The 23,939-nt window shown below is 42.1% G+C and overlaps 1 protein-coding gene across 4 annotated transcripts in view; it reads left to right on the top strand.

Moving 5' to 3' along the window:
* chd3 (chromodomain helicase DNA binding protein 3) overlaps nt 1–23,939 on the top strand; it is a 44,586-nt gene that overhangs the window by 5,635 nt on the left and 15,012 nt on the right. For 2 of the 4 annotated variants that reach the window (XM_088348496.1, XM_088348495.1), the window contains exons 6-29: nt 2,018–2,157; nt 2,219–2,348; nt 2,406–2,581; nt 5,231–5,485; nt 7,800–8,027; nt 8,111–8,334; nt 8,521–8,652; nt 8,713–8,812; nt 8,890–9,081; nt 10,950–11,150; nt 11,223–11,360; nt 13,563–13,684; nt 13,778–13,951; nt 14,139–14,280; nt 14,340–14,471; nt 14,537–14,654; nt 16,300–16,424; nt 16,505–16,736; nt 18,395–18,579; nt 21,122–21,299; nt 21,371–21,466; nt 23,358–23,443; nt 23,582–23,715; nt 23,782–23,926. In XM_088348496.1, coding sequence (XP_088204622.1) covers nt 2,018–2,157; nt 2,219–2,348; nt 2,406–2,581; nt 5,231–5,485; nt 7,800–8,027; nt 8,111–8,334; nt 8,521–8,652; nt 8,713–8,812; nt 8,890–9,081; nt 10,950–11,150; nt 11,223–11,360; nt 13,563–13,684; nt 13,778–13,951; nt 14,139–14,280; nt 14,340–14,471; nt 14,537–14,654; nt 16,300–16,424; nt 16,505–16,736; nt 18,395–18,579; nt 21,122–21,299; nt 21,371–21,466; nt 23,358–23,443; nt 23,582–23,715; nt 23,782–23,926 — 3,785 coding nt within the window. The remainder of the gene's footprint in view (nt 1–2,017; nt 2,158–2,218; nt 2,349–2,405; nt 2,582–5,230; nt 5,486–7,799; nt 8,028–8,110; nt 8,335–8,520; nt 8,653–8,712; nt 8,813–8,889; nt 9,082–10,949; nt 11,151–11,222; nt 11,361–13,562; nt 13,685–13,777; nt 13,952–14,138; nt 14,281–14,339; nt 14,472–14,536; nt 14,655–16,299; nt 16,425–16,504; nt 16,737–18,394; nt 18,580–21,121; nt 21,300–21,370; nt 21,467–23,357; nt 23,444–23,581; nt 23,716–23,781; nt 23,927–23,939) is intronic. The other 2 variants (XM_088348498.1, XM_088348497.1) reach the window with 1 other exon arrangement.

The raw sequence follows: 23,939 nt of genomic DNA, 5'->3' as shown, positions 1-23,939 counted from the left end.
TAAATCACACGGTTCTGGGATTGACAAAATGACTGTGTAAGTACCGTATTTCTCGGACTATGAGGCGCACCTATAAACCCCAAATTGGCCAGGAATATGAATGAGCTTCTCCAATCCGGAGTGCCTTATATGCAGACAAATTTGGAAATGTCTTACCATATTTGTGCAATAATAATCTTATCGCTGGCAATGATTGCCAACAATGGTGGCTACGGGAATTGAACTGGATAGCAATGGTATGTGCACTAAATCATAACCCCTAATCTACTAGGGACATGGATGGTTATTTCCAATCTCGAACATTTAGATGCAACATGAATTGAACTGGGCAGTACGGTGAAACAGTGGTTATCACGTGTGCGGCACAGTTCTGAGGTCATGAGATCGAACTTCCTGTGTGGAGTTTGCATGTTCTTCCCATGCTTGCGTGGGTTTGAATGATTTGAACCCAGATTGCGGCAGGGGGAGTGTCGGATCCTATTTACTAGACCGCTCGGAATACAGGTCTTATTTCATACAGGAAGTGATGAAAAATTGGTATAAAATTAATCTTAGCTTTTTCTCAGCTCAAACTGAGCATTGTAAGGGACAAACGTTTTAAATGCATGCAGCCATTTGTTTATTTATATCTTTCAGGACGACCATATTTCTTTTCACAATCCGTTTCTTTTTATTCAGTTCAGAACAAGCATATTACTTCCCACAATGCCTTTCTGTTATTTCAGTTCAGAATCTTATGAACTCTGTAAAGTGAGTCGGCGATACAATACTGTATTTGAGTAGTATCCAACCATTTTTGTGTCAAGTCAAGTCATGTTTATTTGTATAGCCCTTAATCACAAAGAGTCTCAAAGGGCTGCACAAACCACAGATTATTGCAAACCACTGACTATTATTACACCATCACCTGATCTAAAACCCACATGAGGACAAATAATACACAGATACACAGATGTTGTCAACATAGAATATAGGTTATTCATATGCTATAGAATAGAAGTGTGTTTTAAGCTTAGATTTAAACATTTCCACTGAGGTTGCAAATCGAATCTCAGGGGGAAGAGCACTCTCGAACCTGCGGATCTCTTCTTGGCTCTTGGGATCACTAGTAGACCAGCATTTTCAGAGCGGAGGCTCCGGACCGGAACATAGGGGGGAATTAAATCTGAAAGAAATGAGGGAGCAAGTCCATGCATGGTTTTGTATAATACCAAGAGAACCTTAAAATCACATCTTAAGCTAACAGGGAGCCAATGCAGGTTAGCTAAAATCGGGGGAATGTGATTAAACTTTCTTGTATTAGCTAAAAGCCTCACAGCAGCTTTTTGTACCAGCTGCAGGCTCTTGATTTTGGACTACGGGAGACCGCAGAGTAGTGCATTACAGTGATAGAGACGGGAGGTAACAAAGGCATGAATTATAATCTCCGCATCCGACTGAGACAGCATAGGCCGAATTTTAGCAATGTTGCGAAGATGGAAGAAAGCTGTTCTAGTAATATTCTTAACGTGTGTTTGAAAGGACAGATCGGGGTCAAATATGACACCTAAGTTTTTTACTGCGTCACTCTGGATGATATGACATTTGTCAACGTTCAGAGCCGTTTTTGAGAACAAGTCACGGCATTTAGAGGGACCACGGACCGGTTCAACGTCTGACAGTATTCTCTCGGCCCGGCCCAATAATAACATCAACAATTTGGTACCTTGACTAAAAGTTGTGTGATGATGAGATGTGTTGTCTGTATCCCTAGTGAGCTATTGGATAGGATCCAGCGCGCTCCCTGTGGCAATCCAGGTTCGATTCCAGTTGCAACCAATGTTATGCAGTTGTGATCAGAGATATATTCTGAACTGAACAATCAATGCACAAATATTTTATGCGCCTTAAAGTCCGGTTGGCCTTAATTATATGAGAAAAAAAACATTACAAAAGACAATTCTTTGGTGTGCCTTATAATTAGGTGCGCCTCATACTGCGGAAAACACAGAATATTATTGAGTTTTTGGTTGTGCAGGCCCAGGGTACAAGAAGCGGAATAAAAATCCTCGAGTCCACGACAAGAAGAAGGCTTTGGCTGCAGCCAGGGCAAAAAAGATGGCAGCCGTTCGTCTCAAGTTTTCCCCAGTGTGTGCAAAAAGAAAGAAAAGCTGTTCCGTGAGTGCAAATTCATCAGGTGATTGTCGCAGGTGGGCTAAACTGTCACCGCCTTCTCCAGAGCGACGACGGGGAAGAGGACGAATCGGAGCAGGAGGACTCCAGCGTGCACAGTTCTTCCGTTCGCTCCGACAGCTCCGGGCGCGTCAAGAAGAATAAACGTGGGCGGCCGGCCAAGAAGAAGAAGAAAAGTAAGCGTGGATCGTAGCCGTGGTGATGGAACGCCGCTCATTTGCGAAAACTCCCAGTTCCAGGTGAGGAGGAGGGCGACGGCTACGAGACGGACCACCAGGACTACTGTGAGGTGTGCCAGCAGGGTGGAGAGATCATCCTTTGTGACACTTGCCCCAGAGCGTACCACCTGGTGTGTCTGGAACCTGAGCTGGAAAAGGCTCCAGAGGGCAAGTGGAGTTGCCCACACTGTGTGAGTCTTTTGTGTTTGGACTTGAATCCAAATGAGGAATGTTTGCTTTAAGTCAAAACATGTTTTTTTGTGACGCCCTCAATCACAAAGAGTCTCAAAGGGCTGCACAGACCACAAATTATTGCAAACTACAGACTATCATTACACTGTCCTCTGATCTAAAACCTACACGAAGGCAAGGAAAAACTCAAAAACCTCAACTTTAAGGATATACGGTTAATCATCCCAACTCTCAACTCCCCGGTGACTGGATAGATAGCGTTCATTCTGGCCTTTCTTGTGAATACGTTTGGTTATAAATTGCTCAATCAAGACAGAACACCCTTACAATTCAGTAGCAATTTTACAATTTGGATTTTTTTCTAGAGAGCCGCAACATATTTTTCAAGACAAAAATCAACACACCACCAAACTCGCTCCTTGGACAAAATAAGACAAGGTGCCAGCAGAGTTCTTTTGTGAAAATGTCACAAAACACTGCAAATGAGACATACACGTACATATTTTTCCGTGCAGAGTGCTCTGGGCAAGAGAGACTGGAGCGGTATTTGTGCATTCGCCCACCCCTAGCGCTCACCCAATCAAAATGCTCTTGATGCTTCGCTGCCTTTTTTGGGTGTTTGCAGTTTGTTCTTTAATAAAGTGTCTCGAAAGTGAACATACATTGTTTAATGAGACCCATATACAAGATTCTATATAGACGTGCTGGCAAAACAGGGTCTGTTGGCGTAACACCATGACTGTAGACTGTAGTTGAAACTGTGCCATATATATTCTGAACCAAATCATTATAATTGCAGCGCGACTTTGCATATACCAAAATTGTAAGACACAAAGACAATTTGCATAGGCCATATTTTATTGTCGAGCCAAATGTACTTGTGAAAATAGCCATACCAGGTTCTCAAGCCATTGGTTTCTGACCCCTATTTTACTTGATCTTTTTGCGTTTCAACCATGAATGAATTGCACCTTGATGGAAAAAGGAAGTCAGTTCAAAGCTTTAAGTGGATGGTAGTGTGAATTTAGTGTTCCCCCAAAACGTAGGCATTTATTGCGGACCTCTTTGCAACAAAAGTGAAGACACACCAAGGTGAAAATAAAAGTTCATGCTGTCATTTATTTGTCCTTACACCTGCACACATGATCAACTTGGTTGGATGAACATTTTTAGGTTCATACAACGTCAAGTGTGTGTGGTTCAGGAGCACAGACAAGTGGATCTTGTTGACCGCCAACTTGGCATCGCATAGCTTGAGGAATGCCTCGAATCCTAATATGGATTTAGGCATACAGGATAAACGTATAAGTGCCTTGCTGAAGCTTTAGAAGGTAAAGATGATTAAAAGGCTAAGCATGACTCCATACTTCCTGAATCTCCTGCGGCATTGTTAAAATAGAAAGGTCATGAGGGAAATGTTGTGGCCACCCATCAGCATCATCTCATCTCATCTCATTAGCTACACTGCTTATCCTCAGTAGAGTCGCGGGGGTGCTGGAGCCCATCCCAGCAATCATCGGGCAGTGGGCAGGGGACACCCTGAAATAGTTGCCAGCCAATCGCAGGGCACACAGGGACAGACAACTCACTCGCTCATTCACACCTAGGGACAATTTGGACCGGCCAATCCACCTGAAATGCATGTTTTTGGAATGTGGGAGGAAACCGGAGTGCCTGGAGGAAACCCACGCAAGCACGGGAAGAACATACAAACTCCGCACAGGAAGTCTGGAGTTGGATTTGAACCCACGTAGGAGGTTCCCAAGACATGAACTGTGCCGCACATGCGCTAACCACCCATCAGCATCATTACAATCTGAAATGATTGGAAGCGAATTTTGCTTGCCAAAGTGATAGAAAATAATAGCTACACGACTGTTGTCACATTGAGCATTTGAGCAAGGGGGTTGCCTATTTTTGTTGCCTGGGTTTCCCAATCCTATTGGTTGTCCTTTGAGTTGTTTACATCCAGCAATTAGCAACACTTTAGCATAAGGCTTAAAAGCTCTTCACTACTACTTCTCATTGTGTCCAAGTGACATTTTTTTCAATGCTGTGCATGATAAATTATGATCAAATATGTGAAGAAAAAGGGAGGATGTCATGAATGATGAGGGTGATTCACGCAGATTAGCTCATGTCAGCTGTGATAATCCTTTACTTCTTGTCCATAGATAGTAAACAGTGTTTGCTGTTTCTGTAGAAATTACTTTGTAATTGAGCCCACAGGGATCATTTCTGAATTAACAGCGTCTGGATGTTCTCTGTGCTTTCCATGGGCACTCCAGTTTCCTCCCACAAAATCATGCATGGAAATATGCTTGGCAATTCAGAATTCTCCCTACGATTGGGTGTGTGATTGAATGTTTGGCTCTCTCTGGGAGCAATGCAATTGTCTGGCAGCTAGTCTAGGGTGTGTCCCTTGCCCACCGGGCGGCATCAGCTTGGATGGGCTCCAACTTTGTTAGGATAAGGGTTTGGAAAACGAATGACTGAAAAATCAAATCAATGTAAGAGCATGTCAGTTTTATCGACACAACTTTAGCTGATCATTTTATGTTAATATTCAGTCCGACATCATCAAATGAATTGAAAGGGCCCTTGTTTTGATCAGGCTTAGACTTTGACCTTCTCCGTACTTCTCCTAGGAAAAAGAGGGAATCCAGTGGGAAGCGAAAGATGAGGACTTTGAGGACTTCGAGGAGGACGTGGAGGAGGTGGCCTTGTCGGAGATTGGGGCGGGGTTGGAGGAGGATGACGACCACATGGAATTTTGCCGGGTGTGTAAAGATGGGGGGGAACTTTTGTGCTGTGACACCTGCACATCCTCCTACCACATCCACTGCCTAAACCCGCCACTGCCAGAGATCCCAAATGGACATTGGTTGTGTCCACGTTGCACGGTTAGTTCCTCTGACACTCGCTCGCTTTCTCACTCGCTTCGCACGTCCTCTGCTTCTCTCTGAAGGCATCAAATTTAAAGGTATTCCCCAATCATTCAACATGTAAAATGTGAGGAATTTGTATGTGTTTTTCATAAGATCTACCGTAAATCCCGGACTACAGAGTGCACCTGATTATAAGCCGCACCCACCACTTATTAGGTGATCTGCCACTTTTGTACTTACACAAGCCGCACCCATGTTTAAGCCGCGTGCGCCCCCACTAAAATTTGTGATACAATCGCAAGTTTTAACTAGACCAGGCTGTAAATTCCACGAATCTGACAACAAAGATAGAACAAATTTCTAGATTCACATTCATCAATATGAATGGAAAATGATACCCGTAATTAAGGTATGATGCAGACTTGTAAAGTCCGGGTCCAGTTGAAAGTAATCCAAGGAAACAAAATGTATATTTCCAAAGTTAAGGGGTGGGAAAAATATTTATGCACTATTGTCCGCTGCGACGACAGATCTACCGGTAACTCAGCATTACCCCATTTCCCATCAGCCCGCGTTTGCTCCGCCCCTACTTTTTGATTCGTCCGTAGAACACATAACAGAATAAATCTCTAAAATAAATACATTACAAAAATATACAGTTGCAAATACATATTATACATGGTTACACATATTTACGAAGAAAGACAGTACACCGAGAGAGTTTTCAAAGCTTTAATAATAAAATTTCATCCCAAACCGTGCCTTTGAAAGGTACCAACACGCTAGTTAGGATCACGCTCGCTATGTATCAAACGTGACTGTTAAAAATAATAAGCATCCCCTAATTGTGAAAAATGATTTGTTCGGACCAAAAAACAATCAATTTTGGCCTGGACGGATCTGTTGACACTAACGAAGATGTCAAAAATGTCAGAAAAAAATGTTAAAACGTCATACTGCCAGACATAACGAAATTGTAAATGTGCTTGATTGCTGTTAAGATTATCGAGAAGGGTTGTTCAAACCTCACATTGTTTGTTTGCTGTTATTAGTGTCAATAAATTTGTTCAAACCAAAAATTCACGGTAGATCGTCCTCAACTTCCTCCTCATAACTATTGCCATCGAGGGTGTCTTCCTCATTACCGGAACGTACCATAAATGTTCAGACAATGTATGCCTAAACTTAGAGGTTACCGTCTTTATTGGCCCGCATATTCTACTGGTCTTAATCTTACCTTTTATACTCCAGGTAGCGGCTTATAGTCCGGAATTTACGGTATATATATGTCATAGTTTTTATTTTTTTCCCGAGATAATGCACTTTGAAAACGGCGTGTCTTGCTTTTGTCATCGTGAGCTGTGATGTCATCGGAGAAACACAGCCTAGCAAGCCAGTCGCCATATTGTTTATGTGTTATTAGGTCGAAGAGGTTACTATGTGTAATGCAAAGTTTTAGTCGTTTTTGTGGAAAATGCGTTGGCGTTGTGTCGCAGGTGGATGCAGTAATGGTACAACAAAGAGGAAACAGTTAAAAAGGGTCTAACTGGCCAAAACATCACACAGAGAGCCACCAAAAGGCACGATGAAAGGCAGCCTCGTAAAATAAATAAAAACAATAAGAAGCTTCAACAGTGACAAATGCGAAGCCGGCCGGGAATAAATCAAGGAAAACAGCAAAACCAGCGCTAACGCCAGGCTACCCGGCCATACAACAGGAGCAAACAAAACAGAAAAGCACTCGGTAGCCCCGGCACTAACTGGGAGCTACCTGGGCCAACACACGCCCTGACACATGCGGCGAAAAACACAAACGAAAAGCCACGATTGCCTACTTAAAACAAGGAACTTACATAAATGATGGCAGGTAATGTCACCCCACGGAGCTTTTGGAGGTCTAAGCACGCAACTCCGTCAAAACAGTCACAAAGCCTCCAGCGACAGGCTAAGCAAAGTTCTAATATTTCCAAGCAGAAATGAGCGGCTTTTTACTACAATCGCTGTTTGTTTCAGACTTGCTTCACATGTTGTGTTAATGGGATTCACCATTTTGAAAGTGTTGTGTCCTTCAATGGTATCACAGCTCTAGAGGAAACAAGCCAGATGGGTCAACCTTGAAATACAATTCCTCGAGTCTGTTGCACGTGGAATATTTTGCAACATATTAGCATTATTGTGGGGAGGAAAACTACATGTTCTGTGCCTAATTGAAAAAAAAATTGGGAATATTTTTAAATATAATCGTGTCAGCCTCCTGTCTGTTGCCCCACGCACTCACTGCAGTGTCCACACATTTCACACGGACTCCCTCACTGTATTCCATTGCTAGTGCCCGCCCATCAATGGACGTGTGCAAAAGATCCTTCATTGGCAGTGGGGGGAGCCCCCGCTTCCAGCCCCTGTCCCAGACCCGGAAGCTCCTTCAGGTCCGGATTCACTGCCCCACCAATTGTCACCAATGGCTCCGCCACCCATGAAGGGCCGAGCTGAGCGTGAGTTCTTCGTCAAGCTGGCAGGACAGTCCTACTGGCATTGCACGTGGATCACTGAGCTGCAGGTGAAATAAAATGTGACCTAAAAGTTTGTGAATTTAATTCAGTTATTTGAAATAAAACAAACGACATCTTCTCAACCCTCCAGTTGGAGATCTTCCACTCAGTTATGTACCGAAACTACCAAAGGAAGACTGACATGGATGAGCCGCCCGGTTTGGACTATGGCTCCAGCGGCGAGGACGAGGGCGGGGTGGGAAAAAGTGAGAAGCGGCGCGCCAAAGACCCGGAGTATGCCGCCATGGAAGACAAGTACTACAAATACGGCATCAAGCCCGAGTGGATGATGATCCATCGCATCATCAACCACAGGTAAGATAACCACTTAGCTAAGGCTTATTTTTCACCTGTTTCTTTCATACAACTCAGTGCCAGGGACAATCCAGTGACTCGTGGGGGTGTGAGAAAACTCTGTTGGGCATTTTAACCCTGGTTACACCTGTCTTCAATGTGTACGCCTTATTATTTTTAAACATTGTATGCGGTTCTGTGTGCCAGTGTGGATAAGAAAGAGACATACCACTACCTGGTAAAGTGGAGAGACCTTACCTATGACCAGTGCACCTGGGAGCAAGACCACATGGACATCCCTGACTTTGCCATCTACAAGGAAAACTACTGGAGACACAGGTACACCCTTTGACTCCTTAGTGAGAGGAAGTCCAAACTCGGCTAACGACATTTATGTAGGGACACTATCACCAAGGAAGACCCCGACCGGCCCCGGAGGATGAGAAGCAAGATTGATGAGGGCGAAGATGAGTCTTCCTCTGCATCTCCTGTCACTGACGTGAGTTCTTGTCGCATTCTCATCAGTAGACCTGAGGCTTGTCATGGTAAATTCTAAAACCTGCCCGTCTTTTACAGCCGACGATAAAATACGAAGATCAGCCCGACTTTGTGACGTCGACAGGTGGCACGCTGCACCTCTATCAGATGGAGGGTCTCAACTGGCTTCGGTTTTCCTGGGCTCAAGGCACTGATACCATTTTGGCGGACGAGATGGGTCTAGGCAAGACCATCCAGACCATTGTCTTTCTCTACTCGCTCTTTAAAGAGGTACTTAGCATCCAGTTACACTTTGCAACAATTTCTTCTTGTCAGGTTAAATGGTTTCTGTGTAAAAAGAACAATTGCAACAATAAGAGAATTAACTTATTTTATATTCAAATGGGGCAGCACGGCGGCGCAGTGGTTAGCGCTTGTGCGGCACAGTTAAATGTCTCGGGAACCTGTCGTGGGTTCAAATCCAGCTCCAGACTTCCTGTGCAGAGTTTGTATGTTCTCCCCGTGCTTGCGTGGGTTTCCTCCGGGCACTCCGGTTTCCTCCCACATTCCAAAAACATGCATTTCAGGTGAATTGGCCGGTCCAAATTGTCCCTAGGTGTGAATGAGCGAATGAGCTGTCTGTCCCTGTATGCCCTGCGACTGGCTGGCAACCAGTTCAGGGTGTCCCCTGCCCACTGCCCGGAGATGGCTGGGATGGGCTCCAGCCCCCCCCCCCCCGCGACCCTCATGAGGATAAGCGGTACGGCTAATGAGATGAGATGAGATGAGATTTTATATTCAAATGTATCTTGGGAAGGAAAAAATAAAACATCAGAGACCGTGTTATGTTTTCTATACACAAAATTGCACTCTCATGAGTAAAGCAGCATCTTTTTTTCTAGGACAATGCAACTAAGCTTAATTTGTATTTTTCATTGTATAATTATACCATTGCACCATTGTTATCACTGTAATTAAATTCGCATTTTAGGGGTAGAATATACTAATATATCAAAAGACTGATGTTGCAAAAAGAGATGGGGTGGGTAAATGTAACAGTATTGCAAAGTTATTTTGAGTAATAAACTAGTCTTAGAAGAAATGTTCATGTTCAAATTTTCAATTTGAGGCACAGGTAGAGATTTAGTCAACCAGGCTTTTTAACTATGATAGAGGAAAATTTAACTAAATATTAAAGAGGTTCATCAACACAGCTCAGAAAATCGCTGGCTGCTCTCTTCCCAATCTGGAGGACATTACCAGCTTGTGCTACCGCAGCAAACATTATTCAGGACTCTTTTTACCCCAGCAACCATCTTTTTGAGCTGATGCCCTCTGGCAGATCGTGCAGGTCCTTTGAAACTAAAACATTTTGCCTATGTGTAAAACATATACACAGTATTCATATCTTATTCTTTATTCTTATATGTGCACAATGTTGCTGCTAAATGTCCCTCCACTGTTTTGATTGCAATGTGTTATGATGCACTTCCAACTTAGGCCAGTCTACAAGCTTTGGTTTCTAAATATTGTCTTTATTGTATTTCTTAAGTCAAAGTTTTTAATGAGATGTTTATCCACGAGTGCCACATCTGATTTTGTTGTGAACAATCTACACTAAACAATGACAATAAAGACCATTCTAATTATTTCAATAAAGTGGGGTGCGTCGTTTGACTATTAAGTATGTGGTTACAATGCCCAACTGAGTTTGAAAAACTCTTGTACTTTATTTTCCACTGTTATGTCGAGTGATGTCATGTTCGTCTGCTTAGGTTTTTTAAAATATGTATTTGTCAGTGTAGCATGAAAATGGTGAAAGTAAGAAAAGGCACGCCTCAAGTAGAGTCCAAACGCCAACCAAAACCCCAAGAAAGATGAAAAAAAAAGAAGTTTATTCAAGCACGTCTACAAAATGCATGTACTTACATGTGCATCATAAATGGGCTTACACAAACCCGTAGATGGCAGCAGAGAGTAACAAAGTTTCAAATTCTGAACAGCTCCTTTAAAATATTTTGCTATTGTGACAAAGGTTATATTCTTAGAAATGCTTACTGTTAACTTTTTAAACTAAATAAAAGAAGATGGGTCCAATAAAGAAAAAAATGTGTTGATGTTTTTTTGTCTGAGTATTTTCTTTTCTTTGTGTGTGTTAGGGCCACACCAAGGGTCCCTTCTTGGTCAGCGCCCCTCTCTCCACCATCATCAACTGGGAACGGGAGTTTGAGATGTGGGCGCCCGACTTCTATGTGGTCACCTACACTGGCGACAAGGACAGCCGAGCCATCATCCGGGAGAACGAGTTCTTCTTGGACGACTCGCCTATCAAAGCCAGCAAGAAGGCTTTCAAGATGAGGGTAAGGCAAGTTTCAGCCCAACCATCCTTGGTACATGCGCAAATGCCCATCTTTTTCACTTGCTTTCTTCAGAGAGAGACACCGATAAAGTTCCATGTGCTTCTGACCTCCTACGAGCTGGTGACCATTGACCAGACAGCGCTCAAGTCCATCAATTGGGCATGCCTGGTCGTGGACGAGGCTCATCGCCTTAAAAATAACCAATCCAAGGTACAGATGGCAAAACCAACAAAGATCAAATTAAAAAGTGGCGCAATTTGGAAAAAAACAGTTAATGCCTCGACTTAAAACACACTTCTATTCTAAAGCTTATGAATGACCTATATTTCACGTTGAGAATATCTGTGTATTGAGATTCAAAATTCAAGATTTAAAGTGTTTTTTGTCATATGCACAGTAAAGAACCACGATTCCCTGCACCATGAAACTCTTACTTTGCTGTCCACTCAGTTGCCAGCGTAATAAATCTAAGAAACTATATTCATGAATACATAAAAGAATGGCAGCACGGCGGTGCAGTGGTTAGCGCTTGTGCGGCACAGTTCATGTCATGGGAACCTGTCGTGGGTTCAAATCCAGCTCCAGACTTCCTGTGCGGAGTTTGTATGTTCTCCCCGTGCTTGCGTGGGTTTCCTCCGGGCACTCCGGTTTCCTCCCACGTTCCAAAAACATGCATTTCAGGTGAATTGGCTGGTCCAAATTGTCCCTAGGTGTGAATGAGCGAATGAGTTGTCTGTCCCTGTGTGCCCTGCGATTGGCTGGCAACCAGTTCAGGGTGTCCCCTGCCCACTGCCCGATGATTGCTGGGATGGGCTACAGCACTACCGCGACCCTACTGAGGATAAGCGGTGCAGCTGATGAGATGAGATGAGATGAGACATAAAAGAATATCAAAAATATAAAAATACAAGATTAACTCAATATGAGTTATTGTTTGTTAATGCTACATAAATTGTAACTTGGTCATGCTTTTTATTTTATTTTTTATTTTATATTATACTTTCATTATTTTATATCTATTTATTTTTTATTGTTTGTAAATGCAACATCCATTGAAGCCAGGTCATGCTGGAAGGGGGAATGAATACCTCATGTCCGGTCTTTTCTCAAGGTTTCTTCATTTTCCTCATGTTGAGGTTTTGGAGTTTTTCCTTGCCCTCATGTAGGTTTGAGATCAGGGAATGGTTTGATAAAAGTCTGTAGTTTGCAATAATCTGTGGTCTGTGCAGCCCTTGGAGACTCCTTGTGATTAAGGGTGTCACAAATAAACAGGACTTGACCTGAGATGGTAAAATGGTGATAAGGCGTTTTTAAAATTGTTTTGGCTTGTAAAGAATAACAAGTGAATTTGCAAATTGATAGTTCTTATCGCGCTGAATAATGGTGTCCGTAATGGATGGGTCAAAGTTTACCTCATTATTATTATGATTGACCTTAGAAATATGGAGATCAAACCTCTTGTTTATCTGTCAAGGCTAAGTCACGACAAAAAATAATTAGTGATTTACAAACAAGACCCATACACACTAGACAAATGCATGTGACTTAGGGTTCGAATGCGGCAATCTCTGAGGGCTTTTAGCTTGCCATCACCTGAGGTCTCTTTGCGTTAATTCAGGGTGTCTCTCTACCCTCCACTCACCAAATAAGGGTGTTCGCTTTCGACCTGGCTTTCAGGGACACTAGGGTTCTTTCTTAGAGTTCATTTCAGCCAAGAAATAATGCACTTTTTTCTGCTAGGCTGTATGGCGCGTGCCGGAAGTCGCACTGATTGAGGTTCTGTCTCTGCACTCCACTTACCGAATTACGGTACTTTCATCAACAAAAAAAAGGTCACGTCACTAAAACGACACCTTTAACTTTCATTTGAACATACAACTAAATAGGGTACAGCTTTGACGACCTAAAACCACGTCCGTTGGACCCATCTAATATGGCCTGTTTACATTCAGGGATGCGCGTGACGTCACACAAACTCTGTGCTTATGTGAATTTCCCTGCGGGGATGAATAAAGTATCTATCTATCTATCTATCTATCTATCTATCTATCTATCTATCTATCTATCTATCTATCTATCTATCTATCTATCTATCTATCTATCTATCTATCTATCTATCTATCATCTGGTCACTACACTACTACTTGTTGTCATCTTCCTCTAATTTGCATCATTACAGAATATTCAGTTTTTTTTTTTTTTTTTTATGTTTTGGGGAAAAATTATGTTTTCATAATTGAATTTTTGTTTACAAGTTACAATTTTAGGAGAACAAAGCCATAACTTCTAAGAACAAAAGGCCCTGTGGTCTAAAAATAAAACTTGACTGCCGACCCTGTTGAACTGCTCCTGAGCTTTTAGAGCCTGCTCTCTAGTGGCTGCGTTGTGTTACGACACACTTTCGCTTGACAGTTTTTCCGGCGCCTCAACGACTACAAGATTGACCACAAGCTGCTGCTTACGGGAACTCCACTACAAAACAACCTGGAGGAGCTTTTCCACCTGCTCAATTTCCTCACACCGAACCGCTTCAAGTGAGTACCAAAAGTTGCCTTACTATGTGATTGAAAAATCGGATGCCAATTATCTGTTAAACGGTGATGTATATATGGTCTGCCATTGCACAGCAATCTGGATGGCTTCCTGGAGGAGTTTGCTGACATATCCAAAGAGGACCAGATCAAAAAACTGCATGACCTGCTGGGGCCTCACATGCTGCGGCGGCTCAAGGCTGACGTCTTTAAGAACATGCCGGCCAAGACTGAACTGATCGTGCGGGTGGAGCTCAGCCCCATGCAGAAGTACAAGCTCTTGAAATCATCTTTGTTCAATGTTTAGTTCAAGAGTCAGTTGATATCATTGATTGTAATAGTGTGGAACTGTGATCGTAGTGGATTGCATCTTCTGGGCTCCGAACCCAATGTATATGGGTCAAGAAAACCAAAGCACTGAAAGTTATCCTCCTCCCTTTTCTCTCTTTAAACATAGAAAATACTACAAGCTGATTCTTACTAAGAATTTTGAGGCACTTAATTCAAAAGGTGGAGGTAACCAGGTCTCTCTGCTCAACATCATGATGGACCTTAAAAAGTGCTGCAACCATCCCTACCTCTTCCCCGTCGCATCAATGGTAGGGAAGCACCTTGTATTTGTCACAATCTTTACTAAATTGCTCCTTCCCTCTTCCAGGAGGCGCCGAAAATGCCCAACGGTGCATACGAAGGGTCCGCTCTTACTAAAGCCTCCGGGAAACTGACACTGATGCAGAAGATGCTGCGGAAACTGAAGGAGCAGGGACACAGAGTGCTGGTCTTCTCACAGGTACATCCAGGAAGAATTTGGGGTGGCTGCTGGAGATGCGTTCGGTGATACGGGTCTGTCTTTAGATGACCAAAATGCTGGACTTGCTGGAAGACTTCCTTGATTACGAAGGTTATAAGTACGAAAGGATTGACGGCGGCATCACTGGAGCACTTAGGCAGGAAGCCATTGATCGCTTTAATGGTGAGTATGAATAATGATAAATGCCACATGAATATGAGATGGATCTATTTTTGATTAAAGTCACATCATCACTACAATTGGTTGGTTTCACTTTGCAAGAATTAAGGCTCAGTTTGTCAACATTGTATTTCCGAAACTTCCCCTGTACCTTGGAGTCCTTCAATATTCGACAATATTCTCGCAATATTAGTAATAATAACAAAAATAATGAATATGATACGCCTTAATACACTGTGTAATCGCTAGACTACTAAGGACCTGGATGACTTAGCAAAAAGCATAAGATTTATCTCATCATCACCACACTATTTTTACTCACAGAACCACTTAACGTTGTTTTGCTGAAGTATTTCCCATCATGCTCCATTACAACATTTTATAACGTGGCACTGTGGGTAAAAATAGTGTGATGATGCAATAAAATCCAATTTTCCTTTGCCATCTACATTTCCAATGGTCGAGTGGTTAGGATTCCTCACTCTCACCGCTGCGACCTGAAAAAATGAGCTGCTGTTTTAAATATGTCCACTTGATGTCACCCAAGCCAGGCACCACTCGCAAAGCAACTGGAGTAGTATTTCTTTCTCTCTCTTTTATTTTTCTTTCTATTTTTCTCATCTTCTCTCCCTTTCTCCCATTTGATACCAAACTGTATGTAACATCCTACATGCCGACATTTCTTGTGTAAATATTGTGTAAATTATAACTATAACCTTATCCTCCTTGTTTTATAACCTTATCTTCTCTGTTCTTTTATCTTCTTGGCTTTTTTATCTCACTGTGAATGTGTGAGACTGGAGTGTCATGCCCAAATTCGTTGTCACAATATGTTAACCTATTTTGTAACAATGACAATAAAGGTATATTCTATTCTATTCACTCTCTCTCTCTCTCTTGGTCGCTATCTATTCCTCTCTTTCTTTCTCTCTATTCTTTTCTCTCTCTCTCTTACTCCCTCTCTTTCTGTTTTTCTTTTTTCCATCTTTCTTGCCCTCTCTCTCCATTTCTCACCCTTAATTTCTATTTATCTCTCTTTTTCTCTTTCTCCTTTTCTTTTTTGCTTTTTCCTTCTTTTTTCTCACTTTCTCTATTTCTCACTGCCTTTCTTTCTCTCACTCTTTCTCATGCTCACTCTTTCTCACTCTTCTCTCATTCCTTTAATCCCTCTCTTATTCATGCTTTTCTCTTTTTTTTACTCTTTCTTTTTTGTCTCTTTATATTTTTTTTTCATGTTTTTCTCCCTTTGTTCCGCTCTCACTATTTCTCTCACTCTTCGTACCTTTTTCTGTCTCTCTTATCTTCTTTCTCTCTCTAACTCTTATCTCCCTAGTTTTCTCTTTTCACCACTCTCTTTCCTTCTCTCTCTTTCTCTCTCTTTGTCCCTCTCTCTCTTTCTCTTAAACCTACTAGTCTGACACCTGTGAGATTTTTTTTTCATGTGGCCCTCAGCTCAAATGAGTTTGACAGCCCTGACTTAGATGATGTGGGTCTGCTCTGTTATTGGAAAAAAATTTGAATTTGAAAGAAAAACAATGAGTAATATTTTTCCAAGTCTTGTTCTCGATACAATCAACATTTGGATTGAGGGCTATGCACATAAAAGTGACCTGACTATCAAGATCCAACGCTGATTTTCTGTTTACAGCTCCAGGCGCTTGTCAGTTTTGTTTCCTGCTCTCCACCCGAGCCGGTGGTTTAGGCATCAACTTGGCCACAGCGGATACCGTCGTCATCTTCGACTCAGACTGGAACCCTCACAATGACATACAGGTAATTGCTCACCGGTGGCCGTTTGGTTGCGTTCCATTGCCCGTTCGCTCTCCTCAAAAGCGTTTTCGCCCGCTTTTCAGGCCTTCAGTCGGGCCCACCGCATCGGGCAGGCCAACAAAGTGATGATCTACCGGTTCGTGACACGGGCCAGCGTGGAGGAGCGCATCACGCAGGTAGCCAAAAGGAAGATGATGCTGACCCATCTGGTGGTCCGGCCTGGCCTGGGATCCAAAGCCGGCTCCATGACCAAGCAGGAACTTGATGACATCCTCAAGTTTGGAACAGAGGAGCTCTTCAAAGATGAAGGAGAAGGTGACTGAAAACAGCTGTGATGAGTTTTGTTTGCGCAGGTCAGATTTTCTCTTATTTTTATGAAAAACAACAAGACATCAAAACGTGAAAATTTCCCAATATTTTGTTTTATTTTCCGTCAATTTTATTTTGTACACTGTTTTGTGGGGTTTATATAAAAAAATCAAAATAGTATTTGTTTGTGGCTCAACCATTAATTAACAAAATGAAACAATAAACTATTTGCATAAACTGTACAATGCAATTATACAATACATAAGATGTGCACAAAGGGTGAAGCCTAGAACCTAAGCTAACCTATCCATTTTTTTCTTGCAGGGAAGAAGTATTCAAACTCCAAACAACAAAACAAAAAATACAATTGACATTTCAAACGTATAATAGTATATGACTATAATGTATAATACCAGTGTCGGAAACTCATGACAAAAAGTTACCGGACACCAGGGCAGGCAACTTTTCAGAGTTTTTCACAATTTGAAACACAGTAAGACGACTCAGCGCAAAAAAAAAACATTGTTGCAAAGTATTAAGGATTAATTATCAGAAAATATAACCGAACACTTTAAAATTAAGTTTATTATGAATCTACTTATGACATTCATTGCATGTATATGACACCGCTGTTTTCCATCGGCCATCAGTATGTACCTGTATTTACTCATCTTCATTCATGCAATGTTTGCGTTGCGTCGTCTGCTACAAGCCACGTGAACTCCTCTTTCCACGATGCTTTTATTGTAGGTTTACGTTTTGTAGTGTCATCAATTTTGTTCGCTTCTTTTGAATATTTCCTCTGGGGCTGGGGTTTTGGCTTGATTCCTAACCACTTCTCCAATTTTCTTGTGTTCTCTGTGCGTCTACTTTGGAAAATGATATGCAAATGCACGACCTTATAACGCTCGGGAAAGTCCGGAAGCACGAAGTGATTCAATGCAGGCTTCTGATTGGCTGCCGAGTACGCAAATTGTCTAACGAACCGAAATTCCGAAATTTCCAAACCGAACGAAGATTTCGAAATCGAAATAAAGCAAACGTTTGATTTGCAAATAAATCTTTCGGGGTTTTTTTGTTTTGTTTTTCTTGAAAAAGTTGTCGGCCAGACATTGTGTAAATTGTACGCCAGACGTAAAAGATGAACGTTATTACAGACACTGATAATACTCAAAGAAATTCAATAAATTCATCTTTTTTCGTATAATGATCTAAAATAGGTACAGGATAGTATATGATTTTTTAAAATTGATATAAATTAGGCACATTTTTAAAGGCAGCATCTAATTTTTTCCATGAGTGAATACCTTTTCGGGTGGCACAATGGCTTTTCAATGTAGTGTGAGAATATCTGACCTAGAAGTTATGGATTCCCCTGCTCTCTAAAGAAACAACTGTTGAATATTTGTTGGGAGTTTGCACATACTTGATTTGTGTATACTAAAAATAGGGATTTAAGTTTCACTCTGTCTTCGAGTGTTTACATGTTGGATTTTATAAACATGGATTTTCATCAACATCAGTAATTTTATATGTCCTCTTAAATTTTATTTAAGGAAGAAATAAAAGCACCAAAGCAATATTACCTGCAAAAACTTCTCCCTTTTTTTAGAAAAAAAGGTGGTTCTGTGTAAAAAGAATGACTTTTTAATTTTTCTTGACAGGTATAAAGAACTCCTCAGGGGATAAAGTTGAAGACGAGGGTAACGTGATCCACTACGACAGCAAGGCTATCGAAAGGCTCCTTGACAGAAGCCAGGACGCCACCGACGACTCTGACGTCCAGAACATGAACGAGTACCTCAGCTCCTTTAAAGTGGCTCAGTACATGGTCCGAGAGGAGGACAAGGTAAGAGACTGAGGAAAGATTTTTTTTTTTAATCAACTTCCAGCTTTACCTTTTTTGGACTTTTGCTGGGAACGGGAAAAAAAAGAATTGGCAGCTCTGCGACATTCATCTTGGTTTACGCCAAAAAGCAGTGAAATAATGAGCCGAGAGAAGCAAAATAGCGCCGCAGATAACTGGGGTGATAACTCACGCTCGCATTTCTCCTCTGAGCTGTATAAATACATTGACGGCCGCTGCTTTAATCCGCTCCTAGCGAAGAAACATCTGCATTTCGGTGTGAAGTGTGAAACCATTAGCTTGAGGGCAAAGAGCTTGTTAATGGAGAACAGAGATGTGCAATGATGCCCTCTCTTCTCTCCTCCATTGCCTTCCTTTAATTGCATGTCATACAGTAATCCATCGGTTATCACGGTTGATAGGGACCAGAACCCCTCGTAAAACATGAAAATCTGCGAATTAGCGACGCCCTCTCAAACCTATCTTGAGATGACATCCTTACAGACTGAGAGTATACAACCGTAACAAAACAAACACGGGGGCACAGAATTGCAGTTGAATAGATGATCTTTATTGTCATGATACAAAAGTACAACAAAATTGGTGGGCTTCTCCTTTCAGTGCAAGAAAGCGATTTAGAGAACAGCTGGCTAGTTGCATGCTAGCATTGCGTAACCTCAAGTTGAGCCAGGTCTCTGGAACTGTTAAAATACAACCGTCAGGTATGTAGCGGTTTCCCGTGAGTTGTAACTCCAGGTCATCCCTTTCATGGGTAATGGATCTGGCGTTAGTGAGATACAGGGTCCGCAGGAGAAGCTTATGAACGTTGTTACGTAGCTTAGCCGTTTAATTTGGCCTGCACCCTTGATATTGCCTTTTCTCCCAATGTTGCCCCAATAACAATCAGCGGAGCACCCGCTGGTGATCACTTCTTTACACTCTCCTGACTATCCCTGAAACTGATTTAATTCATGATTTTTTTTTCAATGTAACAGGCCGTTAAAAGCTGTCGCCATACTTCGCAGTTTGTTTTGGCGGCCGCATTGATTTGTGCGCCTGCCCCGATGTTTGACTGACACCATACACCTGCCCATTACAGTCCCAGCCATGGCGGCGTACTCCGGGTCTTTTGGCGCGCCGCTTCTCTCTTTTTACTGCCCCACCCCTCCTGATTGCATTTGCTGTCTGCTGTCTGCTCAGAACACAATGCACGATAGGTTGATATCAATGACAATGAAGACAATTCAATTAAAAATCCGCGAAGCAGTGAACCAGGGATAACTGAAGCGCAAAGTAGCAAGGGATTACTGTTTCTATCCTGTTTGTTGACACATCCCGCATGTATAAAATCATATTCAACAAAATCACACTCACAACTAAGTATCCAGCGATTTATACTTGAACAAACAGAAAACAACACGGATATCTAATGATGGATGGTCAAAGGCATATGGTCTTTATCCTCAGCAAAAAAATAACAGGTTGTGAACGTCCCTTTGTACATCTTCCTGGTTGTACAACACTGCTCCCACTTACGATCGGACGATCGTTAGTAAGTTTAATTTATATCTAATGATGGATGGTCAAAGGCATATGGTCTTTATCCTCAGCAAAAAAATAACAGGTTGTGAACGTCCCTTTGTACATCATCCTGGTTGTACGACACTGCTCCCACTTACGATCGGACGATCGTTCGTAAGTTGAATTTATATCTAATGATGGATGGTCAAAGGCATATGGTCTTTATCCTCAGCAAAAAAATAAATGAATAACAGGTTTTGAACGTCCCTTTGTACATCTTCGTGGTTGTACGACACTGCTCCCACTTACGATCGGACGATCGTTCGTAAGTTGAATTTATTCGTAAGTTGCTTCAGTGCTATATTTTGTATGTTTAAGGTTTATATAAGTATATTTAGGGCTTGTATAAGTAACATGTACTGTTTTGTACTAAAAAATAAACATTTCATGAAATAATTTGCTCGATAAAGATAAAGTTGAGTTCAACTTACTTTTGGAAGATGCGATTCAAGAGGTCCTCCTGCGTGGAAAAAAGTGGCCGAAAAAAAGTGTTCCAACCATTTTCTGAACCGCTTCAATGTTTCTTGTTCCACTTTCGTTTCAAAAGAAACAGCTCGCCTCTTCTTTACACTTTACACCAACCATATTAAATGGATGCTCGAAATGTTAAACAATAAATACGTCCAAGTTTTTCGTGCACTAGAGATTCAGCACACGTAGCACTGTATGATTACACACAAACTAGGAAGTAGAAGCCGGATTTCTTCTTTGGTGTGGATGCTGGTTGACCTCTCACAGCGCCACCACACGCCGGTAGCGGCGGAAAGAAGCACTACAAATGTCCTGTACTCGGAAAAAGGTGTACACAATACAAAATCTAACTTACAGCAATGTCAATGTCTGTTTACGTAAGTCGAATGGTTGTAAGTAGGGGAGCGTCTGTAAAACAAAAAATATGCCACATGCTTCTCATGTAACATATTATATGTCTACATAGTACTCCACCTAAATTTTTGGCCTCCAGATCGACGAGATTGAGCGTGAGATCATCAAGCAGGAAGAGAACGTGGATCCCGACTATTGGGAGAAGCTTTTGCGCCATCACTATGAGCAGCAGCAGGAGGACCTGGCCAGCAAATTGGGCAAAGGCAAGAGGAACCGCAAGCCCGTCAACTACAATGATGCTGCACAAGAAGATCAAGGTATCTCCATAATGATATTTTACCCGGGATTTTGGTTTTTGCTCCTGCTGGACGTTCCTTAGTGCCATTAGTCTTTTCAGAGTGGCATGCTGACATGTCCGACAACCAGTCTGAGTACTCTGTGGGCTCTGAGGAGGAGGATGAGGACTTTGACGACCGTCCGGAAGGTAAGTCATAAAGTCATCTCATTGCTTACTACAGGCCACACCTGGGATAGGTTATAGAGAATGACCTAATCAAAAATAAAGAATTCGTTGAACCCTCCCCACGTGCTTTCAACACCATATCGATTCGTATATTTAACATTGGGCACCACGGCAGCGCAGTGGTTAGCGCATGTGCGGCACAGTTCTGAGGTCATGGGATTAAACCTTCCTGTGAGGAGTTTGCATGTTCATGTAATGTTAGAGAGCCTCATGGCATGAGGGAGAAATGATCTCCTCAGTCTGTCCATGGACCAAGACAGCGACAGCATTCTGTCACTGACGCTGCTCTTCTGTGTGCAAATGATGCTGTGTAGTGGATGTAGTGAGTTGTCCATGATTGACAGCAGCTTATTCAGTGCCCGCCTCTCAGCCACAGTTGTCAGGCCGTCCAGGTTTGTGCCCTCAACAGAGCCCACCTTCCTCACCAGTTCATTCAGACGAGAGGCATCCTTCTTCTGAGCTTTAAAACCAACCCTTTTACATGTGTTCTTACACACTGATCCGTTAGACTTAACAATAAAAGAGAATTAAAAGTTTCAAGACTTAAAAAGACTTGGCTAATCATATACAGTAGTATTTTTTGGGGGGGAATATTTTCCCCCCAGTCTTTTGCTCCTTCAGCCATTATCCTTTTTAGCAATCTTGCAAATCTTGTTAGATGCGCTCGCTATTACACAGTGACATGCCCACCTCTTTGATTGGTCAGGAGAAGAACGAGCATCACCCAGAAGTATCTGGCCCATTGGAAAAAACAAAAACAAAAAATACCAGTGCACTACTCTACTGTACAATGTCATCAGTCACTGAAATACGTCATGCCACTTATCATTGGACAGTTTAAACCCTCGGAATTTAGAGATATGATGGCAATTTTAAAATATACTCATCAGAGAAACATCAGGATCTGTCTGAAACAAGATACCCAAAAACTATATACCAGAAGTAACTCACCATTACGTCCCCGCGGCTGTCTTTAACTTCTTTGAATGTTCGTGAAAATGGCTTTGTTACATCAAGGACAATTCATAGAATCCAACCGTGTAAAATATTTACTCCAAAACATACGATAATGTCAACAGATAAATAGGAATCTGCCTTTAACATTTCTGCTTTGTTGGACGTTGCTTCTTGTAATCCATTTGTTTCGCCACATTGCTTCCGTTGACAAATAAACAGACTCGTAAAATGATTCCTAACATGTTAGCTAGCCCTAGTTGTATTCATGCACAAAGCGTGAAGTTATATTAAACTTGCGTCTTCCCTGACACATATATTTCACGTGTCTCACTCCTACATTTACTGCTTGGGGGGGCCCTTGAAAAATATGCATTAAATAGTCGCATCATTGCATAAGCTGCTGGGTTGAAAGCTTGCGAAAAAAGTCCCGGCTTAAACAATACATTCAATTGTTGACAGATGGTATTGATCTGGTTGTTAAAATCTATTTTTTGGAAATCATGGATATCTGTGTTCTTCATCTGATTATTTGTACAACATACTTCAAATTTCATCTATCAGCGTTTTAGGGGAAGCTATTTTTTGGTTCTTATCCCCTGCAAATATCATTTCAATAAACCCAATTTTTATTCATCAGATCCAGTTGCCTGGCACACTCACGCAAAGGCTTTTGCCAAAGTATACAAAGCGTGTTTGAGACGCCATCTCCGAGTGGAAGGAATGAGAATAAAAAACCTTTAAGATTCTCTCATATTCCCTGGCCAAGAGGCTCTTTATTATCATTATCACGATTACGTGAAAATCATTTTGAAAGTCAACTGTGTGATAAGAGATCCAGACTGTATAATTTTTGAATATTTATGGTAGCTTTTGTTTTGTTTTTGAAACTTTGCAGGACGAAGACAATCTCGCCGCCAGTTAAGGAACGAGAAGGACAAACCGCTCCCTCCTCTTCTAGCCAGAGTGGGCGGCAACCTTGAGGTATAGGAGATAATCTTTAGACTAAAACTGAGCGTGTTTATGTATGTTAGTGCTGTGAAAAGCTTGTCGATATAGCCTGTGAACAAAAGCAGCAGGACCAGGAAGTCATGTATTGTATGAAAATCCTTCTGTGGTTAGGTTCTTGGCTTCAACACACGCCAGCGAAAGGCTTTCCTCAACGCTGTGATGCGCTGGGGGATGCCGTCTCAGGACGCCTTCTCTTCCCAGTGGCTGGTCAGAGACCTCAGAGGCAAGACTGAGAAAGAATTCAAGTAAGTTCACGGAGAAAAACAACAAATAGAGCGATTGGACCTCACATCTGGTGCTTATTCCGGCAGAGCATACGTATCGCTCTTCATGCGTCACTTGTGCGAGCCAGTCGCTGACGGGGCTGAGACATTTGCTGATGGCGTCCCCAGGGAGGGCTTGTGTCGCCAGCCCGTCCTCACGCGAATCGGCGTCATGTCGCTCGTCAAAAAGAAGGTGGCGTTCTTTC

The sequence above is a fragment of the Urocampus carinirostris genome, chromosome 11 (assembly GCF_059441175.1).
Source record: "Urocampus carinirostris isolate Australia breed hairy pipefish chromosome 11, RoL_Ucar_1.0, whole genome shotgun sequence".
Taxonomy (NCBI): Eukaryota; Metazoa; Chordata; class Actinopteri; order Syngnathiformes; family Syngnathidae; genus Urocampus; species Urocampus carinirostris.
This window is presented reverse-complemented; position numbering and strand designations above follow the sequence as displayed.